Source organism: Myiozetetes cayanensis, unplaced genomic scaffold, assembly GCF_022539395.1.
Source record: "Myiozetetes cayanensis isolate MyiCay16 unplaced genomic scaffold, myiCay2020 scf13, whole genome shotgun sequence".
Lineage (NCBI taxonomy): Eukaryota > Metazoa > Chordata > Aves > Passeriformes > Tyrannidae > Myiozetetes > Myiozetetes cayanensis.
This window is the reverse complement of record NW_026086937.1, coordinates 17849733-17872733: the sequence shown is the minus strand read 5'-3', so window position 1 is coordinate 17872733 and position 23001 is coordinate 17849733. Positions and strand designations below refer to the sequence as shown.

The 23001-nt window shown below is 37.2% G+C and overlaps 1 protein-coding gene across 7 annotated transcripts in view; it reads left to right on the top strand.

The window, feature by feature from the left end:
• NAALADL2 (N-acetylated alpha-linked acidic dipeptidase like 2) overlaps positions 1–23001 on the top strand; it is a 434035-nt gene that overhangs the window by 285616 nt on the left and 125418 nt on the right. For all 7 annotated transcript variants that reach the window (XM_050308259.1, XM_050308262.1, XM_050308258.1 and 4 more), the window contains one exon: positions 3735–3885. In XM_050308259.1, coding sequence (XP_050164216.1) covers positions 3735–3885 — 151 coding nt within the window. The remainder of the gene's footprint in view (positions 1–3734; positions 3886–23001) is intronic.

Genomic DNA, 23001 nt, shown 5'->3' with positions numbered 1-23001 from the left:
TGATGCCTCTCATCAACTGATTATGCGTTACCACGTCCTAAATTATTTGTGAACAGAACTATTGCTGGGAAGCAACAAAAGGGAGTCAATTCAGCTGTTCAGATGCAGTGAGAGAATAGTGTAGGAAACCCTTTCTTAGTATCTCAGCACTCACACTTGCTGTAACCCAGGTGAGACTGAAGTGTGATGTGCTTTGCTCTCTGCCCATGAAATGACAACCTAAACTCAACCCCAGATGTGGCTCCCATGAACGGAACATCCTAATAGTGCTGATCCAGTCATCCTTTATTTTCAGCTGGAAAGTGAGGGTGCTGCTTAAACACCTGCATGCCTCAATGTGCACGTTTTTAATCTTGCAGAGGCTCTGTGCTTAGCAGGTAACCAGCCCAATGTACTCTCTGAAAAATAATAAGCCTGATTACTTGCTTGGAAGGTGCAAGGATAGTATCAGCCGAAAAGAGGAGATGAGGGGAAAAGATCTTCAGAGAGATAGACTTTGCTGTCAGGTGAAAGATAACAAATACAGCTTGAGGCCAGTTCCTGCTGCATTGCTTCCCTGTTTATCACCTTGATTTAAGGACAGTTCTTACACATTATGCTGGAGATTCACAGGGAGGCTGTAGTCTGTTCACTTTGGTAGTTTTTTTCCTGTGTTCAGATCACTAATATAAGCCCTAATGAAGTGTTCATGAGGAGCACATTGGCCTCAGGTGAGATAAAACTTATTAAAACCAACTGTGAAAGGTAGCAGTCCTGCCCCATTTCTTACTGCCTTCCCCCCGCCCCCCTCCAATCAAAGAGTTGTGCTCAACTTGCTTATTTTTGACCCAGTACCTGAAGTAGGTTGGTGGCCAAAGTTCACCAGTAAAGCTCATCTCAAATGTGCAGTGCAGACCTGGTCCCTGTTGCCTGTGTGTCAGTGCAAAAGGTAAATGTTTCCTCTGCTGTGTTTCTGAGATGGTGCAGTTAAAATGGAGAAGTAGCTTTGGGTTTTCCCATTAGAGCCAAACTGAGTTCTATAGACTGTGGCAATCTGTCTTTTCACTGCTTCAGCCATGTCATCTTTAAAAGGCAGTTTAATGGTGCCTTATGGTGTGTAGAGTTTACAAGGCTAATCTGTCCCCAGTTACTCGACACAGCCTTTGATAAAGCAGCGTCTCAGATTAGATTAAACTGAGTCCAAAATGTTTTATGGGGTGATTTAATATACTGGATTGAAACAGTTACACTTATTTAAGTGACTCTGAAAACTGAGGATTTGAGCAGCTGTAAATAACTGAAGGGTTAACAGTGGGCACCAGCATCTATTTTCAAGGGTTCTGAATTTTTTTCTTTATTCTGAGATGTTTGTGGCTTTGAGAGATGGAGGAGGCATACATCCAAAACCATGGGGAGCAGATTTTGGTGTTGGATGGCTTTGCAATCTAAGATAATCCTTTGATTTGAATAGATGTGCACTGGTTTACCAGTACCTGTTTATTGTTGGTATGGTCGTGCTGTCACTGTTGTAAAGTTAAAAAGCAGCAATTAAAGCTGAAATCTGAAAGGTGTTTTATAATTTCACGTGTGACACAGCTCCCTACCAGGGACTGTGGCCATGGCAGCAGTGGTTGCTGCACTTTGTGAATAACAGATGTGAAGTTAGCTTCTCTTAGTGAAACTGAGGAGTTTAATAGTGATTTTTGTTAAGTACGAAGTTTTTAAAACTGCCTTAAAAAATGAGAAAGAATGCATCTCTGTTTCCTGTCTTATGTGCTACTAAATAAACTAGGGATTAATAAAAAGATACTGGATATGGGTGCAGGAAAAGGCAATTGTTAGTTTAAATCTCCCTGCTTCTCCCATAGTTTTCCCACCCCTTTTATATGCAATCAAATCCTGGATGAATATCTGAATATGAACATGAATTGGAAACAGAACATTATAATAATTAATGAACCTACCATTTTGGAAATCTCTATTCTTGCATTACATTTAAGGTCTGTAATACCTTTTTAACCCTTTTCATTTTTAAGCATCTGTGCTAGTCGCATTCTCTTACTCTCACACTCCTATTCATCTGAAGAGAGTTCTCCCAAAGAATCCCTTTTCATCCATGGATTGCTTGTTTGAATAGGATATGTAAGATTAATTGATTCACAGGTTCAGTTGCTTCTGTTTATCTGAATTCAGATGAGTGTCAAAATCTTTCCAAATCACAATATTAAATATGTTTACTTATAGAAATAGTAGGTTGCTATTTTTATAATATGGCAAATAGTAGGCTGCTATTTTTATATTTTTTTTTCTGTCTTAGCTGTTGAGAAAAGCAGAACTAAACACCAAATGCTTATGAGGCTTCAACCGAATGCCATATATTCATGTAATTTAAACACTTGTAAAGCCACAAAGAACTCTGCATAAACAGTCCTTAATATCAGCAGCTAGGAGATAAATTGAAAATTGTATATATACACACACAGGAAAAAATAAAGAATCTAAAAAATAGAAGGAGAATTGAACTGAGAAACAAAGGTGTCATAACAAGTTCTCAGGTTCCTGTGGAGTCAGAGCTGTGTGCTTCAGAAACACCACATACCTGCAGTCATTGCTCTGACCACTTGGAGCCATTTGGAAAGCCATCAGTAGAGCAGCATAGTGAATAGTAAAATATTCCTTTAATTAAATCCGAATTACTTCTGTCTGGAAAATTAATATAGCTTTGTATCACTGTAGTAGTCTTCAGTCAATTCTAAATAGGCAGAGCATTACGCAGAAAGGTCATCTCGTTTCATGGGACTGTTTGCCACATTACAGTTTGATTTCATATGATTTAGAATAAAATCCCCATATTTTTCAGTTCTCTATGAAAGGGAAAACCTGAGGTTTTTCAGTCAAAAAGACTGCTACAAGTTATGGTACTTGGATGCTCTTGTCCTTGACTTTGGGGAATTTTGCCTGATTTGCTGCCCCAGATCTATAGATTTTTGGAAAGGCTAATTAGAAGTTCCAATTCAGGCTTTGGTGTTCTAATGAGACAGAATAAAAGCTGTTTGCCTAACAGGAGGCAAACTCCAGGTTGGATAAGATAGACTGGGTTTTTTAATCTAATTTTATTTTTTTATTAATCTGTAAATTCCTTGTGTTTTCTGTCTTAATTGAGGAGTAACTGTCCAGAAATCCTGTGCCAGTGTATGCAAACATCTAGTATGTGCTATGCCCATGTTCTTGAGGAGGTAAACTAAGCATAAGTGTCTTACATATATGGAAGATCAACTCAAGATGTTTTAATAAGATTAGTTTCAAAACTGAGGCATTTCTGGGGTGGTATTTTTATCACGTGAAAATCTGTTAGGGTTGTAAGTCTAGCAAGTGTCTGATGAGCAAGGAGAAAAGTGGCTCAAATGCAACTGTAGTGAGTCTTAGCACTGTGTTTCCTCTAAATGCTACATACCAGGTAAAAGTAAGATTTTTTTTTTGTCATTAGGCTTTGAAAGAAGCTCTTGGCACAAGCTTCTTGGGAAACATGACTTCAAATAGTTTTCTGGGGGGTTGATTTCATCCTGTCATAGCTGCTGGTTCTATGCTGCAAACACTGCGGCACTGCACCTGTCTTTATTTGGTTTGTACACAGCATTGTGTGGTGAGAACTTGATGCATGATAAAGCCTCAATCTCAACATTAATTGAAATAAACCATAATGTGTTCTGGCACTGCTGTTGTTAACAGTCACCTGTGTTGGTTTGCTCCCCCAGCTTTCCCTGCTGGAAGATGCAGGCTTTGGTGGTGTTCTTCTTTACGCTGACCCTTGTGACTTGCCAAAGACCACAGATCTTGCTGATAAAGCTTTTATGGTTTCCTTGAACAGTGGAGGAGATCCATCAACACCTGGCTATGCCAGCATTGGTAAGTACTGTTCAAGGCATATTTAGTTAATGGACATTTTCATTCTCTGAAGATTTTAAGTATGGGAGTTAAAACACTAAACCAAATCCTGCCTGAAATAGAAGCTCTGAGTAAGGGAACACTGTGTAATGCAGCATGGCTTAGAGGATGGAATCCAGTCTCAAAAGTGCTTTGAGCTCTTAGCACAAAGTCTGCACTCTAAATAATTTATTTTATTGCTTTTTGTATTTGAGTATTCACACACTGAACTGTTATTACTGCCTGCTTATTCTTATCCCATAAAAAAAAAGGCTGTGAAGTTTTAATCCAGTGGTTTCTGAGCAGCTTCCATGGGATCAGTCCCCACTGAAAGAAGTATTCCCTTCATGCTGTCTTCCACTTTTATGGTATTGTTAATGGAAACTTATGGTCAATAGGTACAAACTCAGTGTGATTAGGCATTTGTATTTGAAAAGTTCTGAGAAAAAAAAAAAAGTTTGTACTACCTACATGCAATTATCACTTGAATAGGATATGTTCATTTAACCTTGCCTCAGTTCTGCCTGGATAGACTTGGTTATCAATTATGCTTCTCTAAGTACATGTATTTTCAAAGGATGGGAAATAAAAATTGATTTCAAGGAATGGCATAGTCTTATATAACTTATATAACGTGGTTGTTTTGGTTTGGTTTGTTTTTTTTAAAGCAATGCTAACAATAAATAGAAGCAGCAGCATATTTGACTTGTATGTGCCACTTAAATCTCCAATCTGGCAGTTCAGTGAATGTGTTCTGCTTCTGTGCACCATTTTCAGCTTTTACAGCTTTTTTACTATCTAACTATTTGGAAATGTATTAAACAGCAGTCTATGAGTTTGTGACAAGGCTTCATCAAGAATATTTTGTCCAGTTACTAGCTCAGACATCTAAAGTCTGACTTGAATTGGCACTAAATCAACTGAGGCAATGCTGAGATACTTCATGACTAGAATGGCAGAAAATAGAAATATTTGCCTGGTTGTCAAAGAGGGGTGTTAGCTGCTCACAGCATGAATGCCTTGACAGCTCAGTGGGAAAGAAATTGCACATTTTCTCAATGTCTCAGTGTACCTGACCCAGTGTTCTTAAAAGTGCCCTGGGAGCTACAGAGGTAAATATAACACTCCTCAGGCTTTATTCTTGCTCATTTCATGGAGCTATTTGAACAACAGTTTGTCGTGTATCTGTCTGTCTGGCTCCTTAATGTTTTATTTACCCTACATGAAAAGTAAAGCTAATTAAAACAGATATACTAACATGAAGATGCCACTTCAGTGTCTGAACCTTATGTGTTGGTTTCCTGTCAGTAAAAGATCTGATTGGCAGTGTGCATTCCAATCTCCAGTTTGGGAAGAAGCAGCTTAATTATATGGAGAACGGCGTTGTAAGTACGTGGATGGTGAAGTAGAAACCTTAGCATGGCTTGTCTGTGGTTTTAAATCTTTGAGCAATGTTCATAAGCAGGAGGAGGACATCATGTTCTGAAATGGTTTATATTTTGATCATTGAATGCAGTGATGAGCTGGAAAGAGCTCAAAGGAATACTTGAGGAAACTCTTTTTTATGGTTCTGTCACTGGAAGGTAGATCAGATGGAAGTAGTTTCCGTGTTTCTGATGATGATTTTTCTTCTCTGGAGACTCTGAACCAACTTGGTTAGAGATAGCTCATGCCTGGGACAAATACAAACACATCTGGAGCCCAGACTTTTCCCTGAGGGATGCACTTGCATGTACTGTAGTTAAACTGCCTAAGTGTGGAATAAAAGAGCCAAAGAGCCCGGCTTGCCCCTTTCACTTTGATTCACTGAGTGTAATATACACTACAAGAGATTTTATTGGAAGCTCCTGCTTAAGTTATTGGCATATCTTTGACACCATCTGCACTTCACACTTTGCCAGCAGAGCTGTTACTATCACAATCTCAGGGACTGCTCCTACCAACATTCTCCTTTTACTGGGAAAATTCCTAGTAAGATGAGTGAACCAAAGCTAGTCTCGTATTCAGTGAATAAAAGGTAGGAAACCTGTATTTTCATGCTGCTGACTATGTTTTTTTCACTTTCTTTTAGTCTGAAAACAAATTTCTCTGTGGTATCAGAACACTGGAATGCTTCATTTTTTTCCTAGAAAAAAGGTCTTGAGGAAATGATATAAGTTACAGATCTTTTCTCGAAGTTGGCAGCATTTTAAAATGGGATTTATTTAATAGTTCAGAGAGAATTTTGGAGTTCTTGTGAGATTTCAGCTCAAATTTTCTGTTTCATGAAGATTAAATGCTACACTACTGCATATGAATTATTTTGAATGTATAGAAGTAGCTCGAGGATGGGTTTGAGATACCAACTACCTGTGAGCGGAATGATTTTATTGATCTCTGTTTAACAAAGGGAAAAAAGTAGTGATGAGAAGGGGAAGTGAACAGCACTTATGTAAAAGTCTCTGCACCTCTGTTTCATAATTTAATTCTTCTGTTCTTAAGACTCTTCCATTCCTGTGTTATCTCAGTCCTGAAACAATTGTATGAGCCTTTGTGAGTGTCAGTTCTGTTTTCGTGATTCTGATTGCCAAGGACTAGTGTCCTTCATTTTCAGAAATCTTTCTTCTGTGTTCCTGCTTTTGAAATGAAACAGATCCAGGGGGTGAAACTCAAGGATTTGAACATGTGGGATTAAGAAGCCTGAGAGGGAGATAAAAGGCATACGTGGCAAAAAATTATCCTGAAAATAAGGTTTAGAAGAACAGCATAAAACTTGAGTGACTTCCCCATCTACTTTTCTTTTTCCATTTTGACTTTTAGGCTGCTGCACTTCTTTCACCCACCTTTGTATGGCAGACACATATTAGATTTCTCCATCAGTAGACTTCAGAGCTGTTTTAAATCAAATTTGTTTCCGCACAGGAAATGGCTCAGTAAACAAAAATATGGATAGAATCTATTTGTCAATCCTGGTATGTAAATAGAAAAGTGGCATTGTGATAAGCATTAAGAACCCTGCCCATGAGATAAGGTGCCTCGTAATAAAATCCCTATCTGTGCAGTGGGGGAATAGAAAATATTTCATGAAGAATTCAGGTGGCATCATAGAAAATACTGTGAGCTTAAAATTGCTGATATATAACAGCTGTAAAATACAATCTTATGGTATCAGCTGAAGTTTCAAGTGTAATGTTATTTTAGAGAATTGTGATGCAGAGGTTATGCAGTATGAAAAAGGGGTATATTTTGAAATAATCCATGCTTCAGGTCATTGTAACAACTTGTCATGTGAGCCATATTACAGGAATTCGGTGAAAAAATCAGTAACACAGGGGAAAATGCTCAGTTCCCTAAAGCTGTGACTAGTGAACATTGTTTAGACAGAAGAATTGACACAAGCATTCCTCAAACATTGGTAATAAGATTTGATTTCATAGGAAGGGACAAGGAAGACAAGGGATTTCTAAGGTGTTGATCCACTGCAGGCCACAGCTGAGGCCATCAGCAAAGTCAGTGATGCCTCTGAGAACATATTTAAGAGAGGACAAGAACGCTGGACAGGAAGGGAAGTGAAACTGAGCCTGGAAAAGGGCAAGGCAAAGGTGCTGTTCTAGTTTTTTGGTTTTGTTTCTCATTATCCAATCTGTTTTAATTGGCAGTTACTGACACTGTTTTGCCCACGATGATAATTGATAAGTGAACTCTATATTTACCACGGTCAATGATTTTTTCCATCTTATTCCCCACCCCCTATCCTTTTGAGTAGGGGGAATGAAAGCACATCTTGGTAGGTGCCTGGAACATGGCCAATGTTTACCCACCACATTCTGTTCAACAGAAGTTAAACACCAAATATGTATCCTAAAAACCCTATGTCATTTACCTCTTTAGTCGTGTTTCATTCTTAAATGGAGCTTAGCCAGTTTTCCCAGAGCAAACACAGTCTACTGCCCCTGCTTGGAGTGTGGGTAAGGAGGCACATGCTGTGATGGAAATATGTGCCTGTGATTCTGTGTGTTTAGGTGTGTCCTGCCTAATAATCTGAGTTTGTCCTCACTGTCCTTTACTTCCTGATATTTTACTCCTCTGAAGTAACAAGCTGAGCAGAAGTGAGCTGGAAAACAGAACGCTGTGTAGTGGTTTTAACCATGCATATGCAACATATGTTCTAAAATGTTTTGTTATAAATCATCGTGACTTTTTACAAGATGTCTTCAGCCCTGGTTTGTCTGTTCTTTTAAAGAACAAAACACAGTGACAAGAATATATTGTCTATGCTTGCTTTTGCAGCTGTGGAAATTATTCTGGGAATATATATATATATTTTATTTCAAATTACATGTTTACTTTCAGCTAATAACATCAGATAAAGGCATTGTGAAGATAATTTGATGTAAAGTGACTGTCTACATTCAGGTTTCTAGATATTGCTCTTTTATTTTCCTTAAGGACAGACTGAAGCTGACAAGAAAGAAAAGCTAAAGTTCCATATTATAATTTAGGTGTGAGTATATATATGTTTACATGTACTCTTGATCATTTTATTTTGTACTTATGACATAATTTTAGTGGTTGGCATAAAAAAATCACACACTTTATCATACCAACTACAGTGCTCTGTCTGATATACTGTGGGGTTTTTTTGTGGATGAAGAAAAATCTGTGCTAATGCAATAGAGAGGTAAATCTTTGGAAAATGCTGGCTTTTGAGTAGTGAGCACAGTAAGTGATAATTTTGGCAGATTTTCAATAATACATGTAGCACTAATAGTTCAGAAGGTACCTGAATCCGTGATCTGCCTCTTCAGATTTTGCAGCATATAATAGAGCAACTAAATTTCTGTATAAGTACCAAATTACATACTCTGAGGTTTTTCTGGATTTGTGGTTTTTAGTTTTTCCTGCTGTCTGGCTTTCAGTTGGTGTTGCATGTATTTTAAACTGAGAGAGTTAGTTGGACATCAGGATAATTCAGGCTCACAGGTTTGAATGTGTGAACCTCTGTACTGTATATCAGTATCATTTTGTCTTCTACTAAGCTGCCTGTAATTTTAAATTGGGGGGAGGAGGGCAAATTTGAATTGAAAACCCTCTGGTTTTATTAATTGGAGTATTATGGGAAGAGATGAGAAATGCCTACCAATAGAACTACAATGGCTTGCTGATAGCGTTTCTATCATTTGACTCTTGCAAATACCGTGCTGAAGCATGTGGTCAAAACTTTTCTCAGTTTCAATCAAAAAATTATTGAAAATGGGAATTTGTAAAAGAAGTGGAATGTACAAGTGGTGAACGCCAAATTATTTGAAAACAACAAATCAGCACTTCCTATGCTGCAAAATTAGTTCAGTGGAAAAAAATACGGACTAAATGCTTCCTGATGCCTTATAAGTTGGAGAGGACTTCTCAATATTTCTGATGTTTCAGGTGGTTTCAGACTACTACTAAACAGCCTTGACTGACTACAGAATGTTTTCCAGTGACACCACTTTTTCTCTTATCCAGCAAAAATAGCATTTTTTGTGTGTGTCCAGATTAGATTTTTGAAGCTGAATTTGCAAGTGAATTTAGCATATTTAAATATTTTCTCCAGTACTGATTGAAACTAATCCTGCCATGGCTTTACTGACACCATGTTTCAGCTCGATAGAATTTGTGCAAGTGAGCTACTTTATGGTGTGCTCACGAGACAGCAAACATCACTGCGTGGCAGTGAACCTGTCTGGTGTCTTGGAATCTGCTACTACAGGGGTGCCTGGAGAGTCTGGTTGAAATAAAATGTCTTTCCATGGGATAAAAATCTGGGATGGGGGGGGTTGTGTTTTTTATAGCATCTGGAAGGTTTTTTTGAGGACTCCCGTGTACATCTGTTTGTAAATGGGAATAATGTTATGAAGCAGATGAGGCAGGATATTGTGAGGAAATACTTTATGTTTGTGGATGAGGAAAGGAATTACTTTTGTTTGCCAAGGCAGGGGGGTGGATAGTGGTGTGTTTGCTCACGTGGCAATATATAACCATCCATTTTAAGAAGAAAAAAAGCTCTGAACTGACTGTCAGCTCAAGGCCAAATTTATGGACCACATGCTCTGTGGGCAGTCATTTGATGCATAACACCCTTCTCTGGCATTACTGTGGTTTCTTCTAATCCTGTGTCCTTTCACAGTCTTCTCCAGTGGCTTCAATGTGTTTCAAGTGAGGGTTGTCTCCTTTCAGAGCCCAATTAATCTAATGTTACTCAAGACTTTTTCATCCAGCAGTGTCCAGCAGATGGGCAGGAAAGCTTAGCAGTGTTTGTACATGAAATCTGAGTTTCTAGCAAAAATGTGCATAGAAATAGCAAATGAATACACTCCCTTTCAGGTTTTGGTAATTGCATCCGGTAAACTTATTACTTTGTTCACGGCAACTGAAACTCTTGCTTACACCAGCATCAAACTGCTGATTATCAGCTGCCCTATGCAAGCAAGGAACAGTGGTATTGCCCCAGAAAAGGCTAAGAACAGTAGGCAGTAGTAACCTTTTGAGTGGACTTTGTTTTGCAGGCTTCAAAACTCTGGTTTTATTATTACAGTAGAACAACCTCAGAATCCTAGACCTACTTTGCCTGTATTTCTCACAGTTGAGTCTAATTATCACTTCTTCCATTGCAGCTGATATATTGGACATTCTGAAAAAATATACCTGTCAAAATTTAAAAGATTCACTCCAAATAATACTGCTAAGGTATTTTAGATTTAAAACTGGCTGTTAATTTTTCAGTGAAGACTTAGGTTCAGTTAAAAGAAATACTGGGTAGCAGAATGTTTTTGTGAGCTTAAGCTGATTTTAGTGGGCTTTTAAGTGTTAATTTAGTTTTATATGCAAGAGGAGATTTTGAAAAGCCATTAATTTCAGTTAAAATTTTAAAAAATATTGAATTTTCCTCTTCTGTGTAAAAGTTGATGAAATATAGGGAAGAGGTAAAAGGGTTAAATGAGCAATTTGAACATATTGGGCCCAACTCATTATTAGTTGTGCCTTTTTCCTAATTGATTTTGTTTTGTACAAACAAGTGTTTTGGAGGGAGAAGACTGTGTTTTATTCAGTTCAGATACTCCTTACAGGAAGATAATGCAAACAGTAGATATAGATATGTATATAGATGTGTGTATATATATATATACACACACACACATATATATATATAAAGGGACTGTATTTGCTAATAAAGCTTTGTTAACTTTCCCATGGATCTGTGAGTATCTGTAATACCATGGTATTTTATCCTCCTAGTGCTCCTGTGCTCAAGTTGGGATACTAAATGTAACTCTTACATATTGCAGTTACCACCTGCAAGTGCACCTGCACAGTATCAAGAGCACCGTAAAATCAGCTGGCTGATTGTTTAAGCAATTAAAGATATAATTAGTTTTATAATTGAATTTTTTTTCCTAGTGCAGTTTGAATACTGAAAGGCAGAATAAACCAAACCATCTTTAATTTGACTTGATCTCTGTTCCAGCCCACTGCTTTACCATACCCAGCAACTGCATAAAAAAGATAATAGCCCCTCTTCCTGCTTTCAGACAGGTAGGAACTCCCCCAGAAGAAAACCTAATCATCATAAAATGGAGATGTGGAAAATACTTTATCACCACATAAATGTGTGCTATCATATTATATAGTATTGATCTGCAGAACAATAAAATGCAGAAGTAATTCACTACAGTTTGGGGAGACAGAAGAATGCTCTGCCCAGGGGAACTGAGAAAAGATGGGGAGCAGGGGATGGGAAAGAGGAGAGTCTGTTGTGATGGTTTAGTTGGTTAGCAAAGGACATCAAGGGTGGTGAAGGAAGGTTGTGAAACAACAGGGTAAATAGTAAATGTACATAGAATGTGGTCAAAACCATCTAAACATATCAGGGCTTGGGGGGAGGGGGGGATTTCAGAGATTCCAGAGTATGATGGATCATGGAGTGACTGGGGTGTCTCCAATGCTGATGTTGGTAAAGGGATCACAGACCTTAGCACAGGAGAAAAAACTAGAGCAAGTTGCCTGGGTCACTGTCTGGTGATCTTCTTGACCATCATAATTTTGGAAAGTATTTCCAAGACTATTTGCTCTGTTACCTTCACATCAGCTAATGTACAGCTGATCCCAGATCCACCTTCTTGAAGGTGATAACAAATGGTATTTCTGTTTGTTATATCCTCAGGAACCTCTTCCAGGAACTTTCTAAGATTTTTGTGGCCTCAGTGTGACACCCATGAGTTCCCTCCTCACTCAGGGTTCCCAGCCCATCAGGGCTTGCCCTGATGAGTGAATTTACATCTTCCTCTAACTAGTGCTCTCTCCTTCTGCCATGCTGCTCAACATCACAAGCTGCACTTGTTATTGCAGTTTGGATGCTGAAGGTTCCTTAGGTATGGCAGAGTGTAGCCTTGGAAAATGCATTTGGAATGTGGAAGAGGTGAGGCATTGTGTTCAGTGGATGAGTAGAGCTTCCCCTGCCTGGTGAGATGTTGACAAGTTACCTAAATACACTCAATATAACTGGAAGCGTGTTGATTTCGTGGTTAAGGAATATGAGAATTTACTGTTGCTGGTACAAATTTGCAAGACTTTTATTTAAGAGACTGCATCAGTTTTGAGGCAAATATATTCTCTCCTTTCTCCTACAATAACAGTTTTAAATGCCCTGATGTTTGCTCTGTGAAAATGTGGAGTTTCATTTGGGGAAAGGGATAGTACTGGAAAAAAATACCTGGGCTTACAGATTGTCAAGGGCCAGCTGTGCAATAGAAGGGCATTTCATAAATGTGGTAGAATGTCTCTGACAAGGAGGGAGTCACAGCTTTCAGATCTTGTTTCTTCAGTGCTTTTAGAGTGTCCTGTATGCAGTGATGCCAGTCCATATTTGCTGTGTGATGGGTACTGTGCCAGAATGAGAAACAGTCAGTTTGTTGCCAGATGCTTTTGTTATCTGACATGTTTCTCATGTGCAGAACCAGGCAGTGGGAATGATTTGAATAACCCTTTGAAACTTTGATAACTGTTTCAGTTTCAATTAGGACAAGTTTTTGCACAAAATGCGTGTAACTTCCAATACTTCTTATGTGGTAAATTTAGATAGCTGACAGGTGGGTCTGTTGAGTTGGTGGGGAAAAAAAGAGTGAAACCTCTTGGGTTATTTAAAACCTCATCAAAGTCATAGATCTTTTAGAGTAATGATATAATGATTTGCATATTTATTTAAAATATTGTGCTATAGGGACCACCCTTTACAAAATATGTAATGAACAAATTAGGCAGCTTGTGGTGCCTAATTGGGAGGGATTTTTTTTTTTCTTATAACAGATGTCAACTAAAGCTGACACGTGGTGACAATCTATTCCTTTCTGGTATGATGCTCGTAACAAGGAGACTAATTTTAGAACAGCTGGTCTACTCGTGTTTCAAAATGCCAAAGTTTGTTGGGCTTTTTTTTTCTTGATTTCCAAGCATCAGTGGACTTTCAACTAGTCCACTGTGTGATTTCTGCCAAGCCTGGTTTAATCCATGACTGCAAGGGATTTTCAGCAGTATTTTGCATATTCTGGGAGAACTGAACCACACACTGCAAAGTCTTCAGCATTTAGAACCTAAAGGCAGTAGTAACTTTTGGATATTATAAAGTCCATTTTGCTTACTGTAGCAATAAATGAAGTGTAAAGGTGAGCTAAAGCTAAGAATTAATTCCCTTGTATGTTACTCTGTTCCCTACAAAACCTGCTGCATTAGATGCACTTTTGTGTTTTACCAGTAAGAGGCATAGTATTTCTCTGGGCAGCAGTATTATATGCTGATAACCCACTGAAAAAAAGAGATACAACACCTGGCATGCACTGTCTTGAGGAATGTTTCAAAAGATCCCCAGAAAGAGAGAATAGAGGATTTGCAAAGATTGTATGAGTGGAATATGTCTTGAGTTAACATTAGGTGACTCTTGTAAGAAAAGTTGCATAAAGGTTATATGGATAATTTCATGGAAGTATTTTTTTGTTGTTGTTGTTTTTTTGGTTTTGGTTTTGTTTTTTTCTAAAGGGGTGGAGGTGGAAACCATGAAATTCAGTAATACCAAAATTATAGGCATTAAGTAGCTACTACTGTGTTTGATTAATTATCCTTTGTAGTCACATTTGATTTGTAAACCTTAGGTCCTTAGATGCGTTTACCTCTTTTTAGTATTAGCATTCTGGTTTTTAAGTGAAAGCATTGCCTTCTGAGCATCAGGATAGTGGAGGAAGCATCCTGCCCAGGAGTGCAGCTTGACTTCTGTTTAATAAATAAATAAATAAATCCCCAAACAGAATGCAAATGAGGAAAACATGCAAGGATTTTAAGTAGGTGTCATAGTGTTTAGGCATTACTTGTGCTTTTCACATGATTTTTGTTTGTTAGTACAACACATCGAAACCTAGAAAATAAGTACGGTTAAAACATTTAGAAGCAGTAGTCTGGTCAGCAATGTTTTCTAGAAATTACAGCTTCAGTTGTATTCTCTGAGCTTCTGGCAATTTCATCTTGTTAGGCAAAACACATCTTGTGTTTCTAGAGTCTGGATTTATCCCCTGATTTACACAACGGACCTGTAATTCTGAACTCTGAAGCACTGATTTAGGAATCAGTGCTTTAAGATAAGATTTAGTTACATCTCTCATTTGCTTTGCAGAATGAAAAGCTGAATTGCAAATCCTATAATAGATTTACAAATCCTAAAGCATATGTAGAAATGCTGTAAGAGATTTACAAATTGTAACACAAATTATAATAAAGTAATTTTTAGCTATACAAATCTATACTCATTTCTAAGTTAAAATCCCCATGATCCTAACAGAGATAATTATTGAATATTAGTGTCTCTTCTGTTTTGGGTCAGGTTCTTTATGATTTGTTTCTACAGGATTTATGTTTGTTAAAATTCTTTTGCCTCAATTTCTCCTTCAACTTTGCAGAATAAAAGAAATTAAAAAGCAGCATGCTCTGAACAGAGACAGGAGTTGCCATTCACAGGAGCTGTTACAAAAGCTGTTCCCTGATGGTCCTGTTGTAGTACAAATGGGCAAGAGAAACTGGCATGAAAGTACTGTGATTTTGTAAGATGTTCCTCTCCATGTACATTCACTGTGGAACAGTTTGTGAACAGTCATTTTAATGTCTTGGATTGCCTTAAAGGGAGAAAAATCCTGGCTTTCATTTTTCATTGTTTTTTTTTTCTTTGACTTTGGTGTGCTTTGAATATATGAGTACTGTGAACACTAGATTGACTGTTGGGGGCTGCAAACACTGGGACAGACTGCACAGAGAACTTGTTTTCCGAAGACAAACTGAAAACAGTGGGACCTGAGCAACTTGGTCTGATGCTGTCTTGAGCAGGTTGGACTGGATGATCTCCAGAGATCCTTTCCCACCTGAATCTATGATTCTGTGATTAGGTAATATTTTAGAATGAGTTCAGCCTGACAACCAGTTTATTACTGACACAGATATTAAGAAAAAAATAACAGCATAAGTGATCTCTGACAGGATGGCCTAAAAGAACCTGGGAACTGTGACAGGAAGCCAGAAAGTTCCAGAGTTGTTATACCTTATAATGTTCTCCCTTTTAGTCCAGCTGATAAGTCCTGTCTGTCTGTAACACTTTTGGAAAAGATGTCTATATGAGTGGAAGGGAAACAAAATACTGAACTCAGTATACTTTTCTCCATGTTTAAATTCTGACCCAAAACATTAATCAACGAAATGAGACGTTCATTTTAACTAGAACTCCGCTTTTTTTGAGTCAAGTATTATGGAATTATTGTGGTATTTAAATCACCCCTTATTATCATCTGTGTCATATGTTTCATCTCCTGGTCTTCACTCTTGATCAATAGTTTTAGGACTTCAGTCATTCTGAGGGCAAAGAACAAGATGCTTTGTGTGTTGATAGTGTGCACCCATTTAAATTAAAATAGGAGAAAACTTCTGTGACAGTTCTGTTGTAGTTGGCAAAGGAAGAAGTGACTGATTCACCTGATTTAACGTGTCCATCTAATGCAATTACAACACAATGGCAAGTGTTCATTACTCACCTAATCTAAAGAATATTCTAAAGAAAAAAAATAGCAGTAATTGTCAGAATTGGAAGAATGAATGAATGTTTTCTGTGTGCTTTAACTCTAAAGAGAGAATTGGATGGATGAAATGTGGGTACTTATTACATTCTGTAGATTGCAGACATTAAAGAAGATTTCTCAGACAGTACTGGGTGAGTGCTGTGCAGAAAGGAAGATGGCAGGATGAAATCTAATTTTAGAATTATTACTAAGAAGTTTCTGATGTGGTGATATATATGCTAGTTATCTGACATACTGTGTAACTCTTAATGATATTACTTTTTTCTCTGACTTTAAGGAATTGTCTTGGTAGTTCATAAGAAGTTTTTGAGAGTGCTGAAGGAATTACACCATCTGATTGGGAGATAGATCCAGTGGTTATGATTAAAAAAAAAGAAAAACATTAAAAGAAACCTTGAGGTCCAATAGTGTTTGTGTTATCTGCTGGAACATCACAAAAGTCTGTGACACAGCTATCTTTGCAAATTGGCTGATTATAGCTTACTGAAAATATTTATGGCTTCAGAACTGGAGAGGTTTAATGTTTTAGTAATTATTATAATAGAAATTGCCTCAAACTCAAACACATGTTGTCATGTAATGCAGAGGGAATAAAAGAAATTGAATGTTTAAATAAATACCCATAAAACATCCAGATAGAGACCTGAGGCACTCATGTGTACTGGGCTAGATTTTGATGTGAGCTTATTTCTGTTCAAAATATGAAAACATGGATTTCCCTTTTAGCTAAAAGCTGATGAATTTTTTTTCGTATTTCCACACTTTAATAAGGTAAAAGAAAGAGTCTACAGCCTTAAATTTCAGTGTGGAAAAGGATGGTTTATTCTGAACTACAGTAGTAGAATTTACCAAGCAATATTCAGTATGATTTAGGGCTTGAAGGGGCACTTTTACAGCTGAATTACCTTTCTTGTTCTAATTGTAATTGTGCCCATACATTGTATCTCTGACTGGATGTGGGTGCTCATGTCAGCAGTAGTGCCTGGGGTGATTTGACTGTGAGAGCAATTAGAAGCGCGAATGGGTAATTAGAGCCCCAATATATTTAGGTAGTGTGTAGCAAACTCACCTACTTCTACCTTCCTTGGTGTACTGTATATTAGACTGTAGGACACTTCTGAAATGGAAGGAAATAGATGTAGCAGCTCCTAATATTGCCTTTTGACATTGCCTTCCCAATGCTGATAGATAAAGATGCTCTAATTGTTATGGAGTGCTTCCTAAAAAGTGCTGATGACTCTTCAGTCCATTGATCTGATTGAGGTTGGTGGCTGTTCAACATCTTGCATGTGTAATTTGAAGAAAACCTAAGCTTTATTCAGTAAATTGTTCTCAACTACAGACTGTTAATGTTCTAATTGCAGAGAGTGATTTGCTCATCCAGAAAAGCGCAATTCACAGGGCATGTCTGCCACTTACTTGAACTAAAGAGAGGAAGGAAATGCCTGACACCTGTGGAAGGAAAGCTTGAGTTGTTTCAGAAATGTCAGGCAAAATGTCAGGGTTGAGAATATCAGGCCAGTGACTTGTATGTTCTATTGATGGTGTGTTTTTCTTACCCTTCCGTCAGTCATTTTCTTTGAATTAGCATCTCCTGTCCTTTATTTTTGTGTCACTGAGGAAACTTTAATGTTCCCACTATTAAATGCTTGCTATAGATTAAATCCTCCTCACCTTTTCCAGTTCCTTTGTTGTGTTTTAGCCAACTGCTGGACATTTTAGTGTGGGGGCTTAAAATTGGAACAATAATCCAGCAGAGACTTTGTGTGCTTGAATAACTGAGCTGTGAATGAACCCCACATAGGGGATTCACACTGCATAGTTGCTTTCAGGAGAAAAACTTATTTGTGTACATGTGAGGGCACAGTGGGAAATCTTGCTTAAAATAAACAGGTTTTATGTCCACTTGGAGGCTATTAATGTTATTTCAAAAATGCCTTTCAAAAACATGTCTACGTGGTTTTGGTTATGCTTAGATTTAATAAAAGAATAGAGCTAGTGGGTGTACTAGGTTTTCAGGATATTATTAGACAGGATATTATTGCTGAATAGTACTGGAAATCTTTGATAATTACTGGAAAGTTTGATAATTAATAAGTGATTATAATTTTTTTTACAGTTCAGTCATGACAATGATCAAAGATAGTTTAGGGTTAAGATACTTTTGATTAAATGTATGATGTTCAATCTGGAGAACTAATTTCAGAATCAGTAGTAAAATGTGTGTGTTTAGTTAATGGCAGCAGGTACCCGGGTTTCTGTTCATCGAAGAAAAGCTTAAATTATTTAAGGTTAGAGGAAACTCCATTACCTCTGACCAATTTACTTGGAAGTTTGGATGTCTTCAGGTAACATTTTTCAATGTCAAATGTCTGCTCAACTGGCTCCAATAGTTAAATTATCCCAGAGGAACTTTACGTGTTTCTTATGACCTCGGGGTGGACGTGCACTGTGGTATTTCGTTTTCATCTCTTTTGTCCCCTTGGCTGTAAATGTACAAATGGCTTTGTCTGCCTCATCATCCTGAGCAATGATTCCTTCTTCTGTTCTGGTTTACAGATTCTTTAAAGACTTGCTTCCTTCCTTCTGCACAGAAGAAATAAAATGAAACATTAAATGCAGATCTCTTGTGGCTTTCCTCTGCTATTTTATCCATAGTTAATCATCCAAGATAAAAACAAAGAGCAAAAGCTGTTTTTGCTAGCATGGCACACACTTTTCTTCTTTTCCTTCCAATTATGTATTTTAAAAGTCCTTAAGTGACAAATCCATAAATCTGTTATTTAAAAATATTAATTTCTACTTCATTACGTATTTGAAATTCATTCCTTATAGCTCTTTGTGCAATTTAAATTAAATGTTGCCTAGAGCTTAAATTTAACAGCGGTTTTCAGCAGGTTTCTTAGTATATCCAAGATGGATCTCACATAGACATTGTAATTCCTTGCAATCCTGTATTTCAAGTTGAAAAAATAAACCAAAAATAAAATTCTAACAGGGAAATTGCAGTTTGACAGTTTCTTAGAGCAAGCCTGTAATATTTGCAGGTACTCACTGAGACTCTCAGTGTACAGCACTGCTGATAAAGCACATCTTTCACCCCCATCCTAATAGCTGTGGTACTCTAAATAAAGTTTGGGCTTTTCTTTCCAGGGAAAACAGATGAATTACCATAAGGAAGATTGTTTTGTTGAAGTCAAAATCTGAAGTCATGTACTTTGCAATCAGTGCAAAACAAAGCAAGTACTGAATTCTTCTTTTGAGAAGCATATTTTCCTTTTTCTCACACTCTCAAACTGTGCCCTGGAAATCTTTTAATGGAATGTGACATAACAGAACTACAGGTATGGCAATCCCAGCCTGCAGCACAATTCCGTGGTGCAACATCAGGCCTGTTCTTTGCAGCTGCAAGAATTAAATACTTGCTTTGTTTTACACTGATTGCTAAGTATATTCTTACTTACTGTAAGCACAGGGCAACATTTCTTTTAAATAATCTGCCTCTCTTAGGCATAAAATACTTCTCAGTATCTTGTCATAGAATCATAAAACTTCAAAGATACTTTATCTTATGAGTTTTGCCCTTTTCCTTGGCACTTGTTGTTTATGAAGAAAATTTTGCTTTGAAAATTAAAAAGGTCGCTTTGTTTACTTTTTTCTTTTTGCAGAAAGTATAGCATGTCTCTGCTGTGCAACTTGCAGATTACTCAACAGAATTCTTCACACTGTCAATATGTCAACCCCATTACATGTGTTGTTCGAAACAAATGACTAATTAGACAATCTTCAGGACACATGAGGAAACATCTAGGCAAAATAAAACTTCTCTTTTCGTTGTCAAAGTGCTTTACCTCTTAATTAGCTTAAATAGGTTCTGTCCTATCAGGTTGCCTGTATTGGCTGAGGTACATGTTACAGCGTGTCAGTGGAATGTGTTTTTCCATATATTTGTACAAACATAGTATTGACAACTCAAGTTCTTTTGTTCTTCACTGTAATCTTTGATGTCCTTTACTACTTTACCTGAAAGATAACATATTGACTCCTTCAAATCTCTGCACATTCCACCCAGGAAGCTAGATCAAGAGTATGTTAATTTTATATTTTTCTGAACTTCTGTTAAACGTTTTAAGGCAAAAATTTTCCCTCTAGAAAGGCTGAGGTGTTCTAATTTGTCTAACATGTTAAAGTCCTTTTGCTCTCACTGGAAAACTCGTTTGAGTTTTATAAAAGCCTAAATACATGCTGAAGAGTGAAGTCTGATATTCCAAAAAGATGTGAGATTATATGCTCCTCCTTCCAAATTATGGATGGGAAAAAAAACTGTGTTACATATAAACAGTGTTTGCAAAGGTTGTATTATTGAATTTAATGAAAAATGAAAAGGACTAATTCCTTAGTCACCTAAGATTGTTTATAAACTAAAAATTTCAGAAAACACCTGTCATTCCTTTTTATAGCATAAAAATAATGGAGCGGTTCCTAGAACTGTAGATACAGTCTAAAGTTCTGGCCATTTTAAAGTTTTAGGAGTTTACTGTTGACTTTAGAGTCAGAATTCAGTCAGAATTTTCCACCTCTGAGTTACTGCAAGGTCAAGTTAATAGAGATAAAAAATGTCACATCTCTGTAGCTGGTGCAACAGCATTTCAGAAAATGATTTGAAGTTGGGTATTTGGGAATTAATTCAATTTGCCAATGCATGTCCACACATCCTTCACTGCTGTCATTACCTCTGCTTATATTATTTTCTCTATTATCATACAGAGCCTGTCTTCCTTTTGGATTAGATACTATTTTCTGGCAAGATTTAGTAAAATCCCACTGAAATACAGAGGGAACTCGTTCTTTTCCCTTTGAAAGAAGTTGTTGATAGATATACTGCAACTGCTATATTTGATTTTATGTTTTAGTCTAATGCTCAGATGCTATTTTGTCTATAGTTGGCTGTAGTGCACCACTAGTAGTATAAAATATTTCACGCTGTATTTATCCATCCATCCGTCCACTCCTGTCTCTGTGTCTAACATGAACATGCCATTTGAAAACAACCTGAAAAGAAGCTGGATTTTGAAAGTACCAAATGTACTTATAATTGTATTATAATTCTCTGGAGTTCATTATTTAAAAGTATAGTTATTTCTTGTCTGAATGTCAACCTCAGAGTAATTACCTACACACAGAGCAACATAAATGGACATTTAACTTGAGGTTTTGAAATACGATTTGCAACTTGGCATCATTTTCAGAAATTAATTTTTAACTCCCTAATTCATTGAAGATTAAAATGCATTTTGAAAATGGACATTTCTTGAAATATTTTAGCCTATACCCTGTTATTTCCGTTGCATTTTCAGTATCTTGACCTGAGAATGTTAATATGAATGTTTCTTCTGTCAGTTCATAAGTGGGTGTAAATTGACTGCAGTAAAATTGTGATATTTTATACTAGTAATTGATCTGATCCTGTGACTGTGAACATACATTCAGGTTATATAGGTCTTGTAACACAGCATTACCTAGAAAAGAAAGATTAACTATCTTAATGCATAACAGAATGTTTATATTTGAAGTCAGATGCTTAGCTATAGTTACCTTTTACATTCATGTGCCACTGAGTCCTCCTGAAATAAGCAAGGAATGATGAATTATTGAGAGAGTTTGGGTTGAAACTCTAAGGGCTTGATCACCTCCTACTCTGAAAGGGAGAACAGGGGCAGTCTTACCATGAGGTAAATTAGGAAAGGATTTCTTGCATGACATGTAAGAAACCTTAGATATTACAGAGAGGTTATGTAATCTGATATTTATTTATTTGTTTATTTAAAGAAAAGTTCCTTCTAAGTTGAACACATGGCAAACAGGAAAATGACTATTACACAATTTAAGGTAGGTCTGAATGATTTGTCTTTGAAGTGAAACGAATTGAAAACTTGCATTGCTTTTGAAAACTTGAATTCCTTTTCCTGCAGGTGTTTACCGCTGTAAAAGCTTTGAAAACAATTTTCACCCTCCTTACTTCAATAAATTGCTTTTAAGAGAGCTCTTAGATTAGACTTTGAACTGGGAAAGGCATAAGTATGTAGAAAAGTCTCCACTGTTAACTATGTTTTCTATTAGCCAGCCTGTCAAATAACTAAACTTGACTCAACTCTGGGCTTTCCTTAAGAACTCATTCATATGAATGTAGAGTGTGACAGTCCATTTACAGGTTCTAGCTACAGATCCATGGTGTAAGGCAGTCCCTCTTCCTGCAGTGCATTTCTAATCCATATTCACTAAATGTGGCAGCTCACCTGGCCTACACGATTTCTCTATCTTAGTGTCCTGAGCACACTTACAGACACCTTCCAGAACTTCTTTTACAAATGAATATGGGTGAATATAGGTGAGCTCTGTACTTAACCCTTAGCATTAGATGCTAAATGCAGTGATCTGTGGAAGTCTGAACCCTCTGGGTGCTGGAGTATTATTGATGAAAATGTTGCCAGAATTCATTTGGGATTCACTTTCCACTTACATTGCTTTGTAATATAATCATGACAGGAACAGGGCACATGTGAATTGGGTTAGGGGCCAAGTTCCAGCTTTGTCTTCTGAGGATATGGATCCATAGATATCTTTTTGACATACTTTTAAAGCACTGTTCACTTAAAATAGTCATTATGATTAAATGTATTGTCCTGCTCTGGAACTTTCTCTCTTTCTCTCCAGTTGTGAGATACTATAAGTGCTCTCACTGTGATTTAAGACTCAGTGTTAACAGGCATTTCTCTCTAGTGTATGTAGATATCCTTCTTGTCCACTTGCCTGAGGTGTAATCCTTGGCCAGTCTCATTTTCCCTGCATTTTAAACTGTATTGGCATCAACCTCTCTGTTGATCATGCTTGGTGTGTAGTTTAACCCACATCATGTAGTTCCATGACAGATGAACTTACTGGGAGCCTTTTGTTGGTTTGGTTATTTTACAAGTCT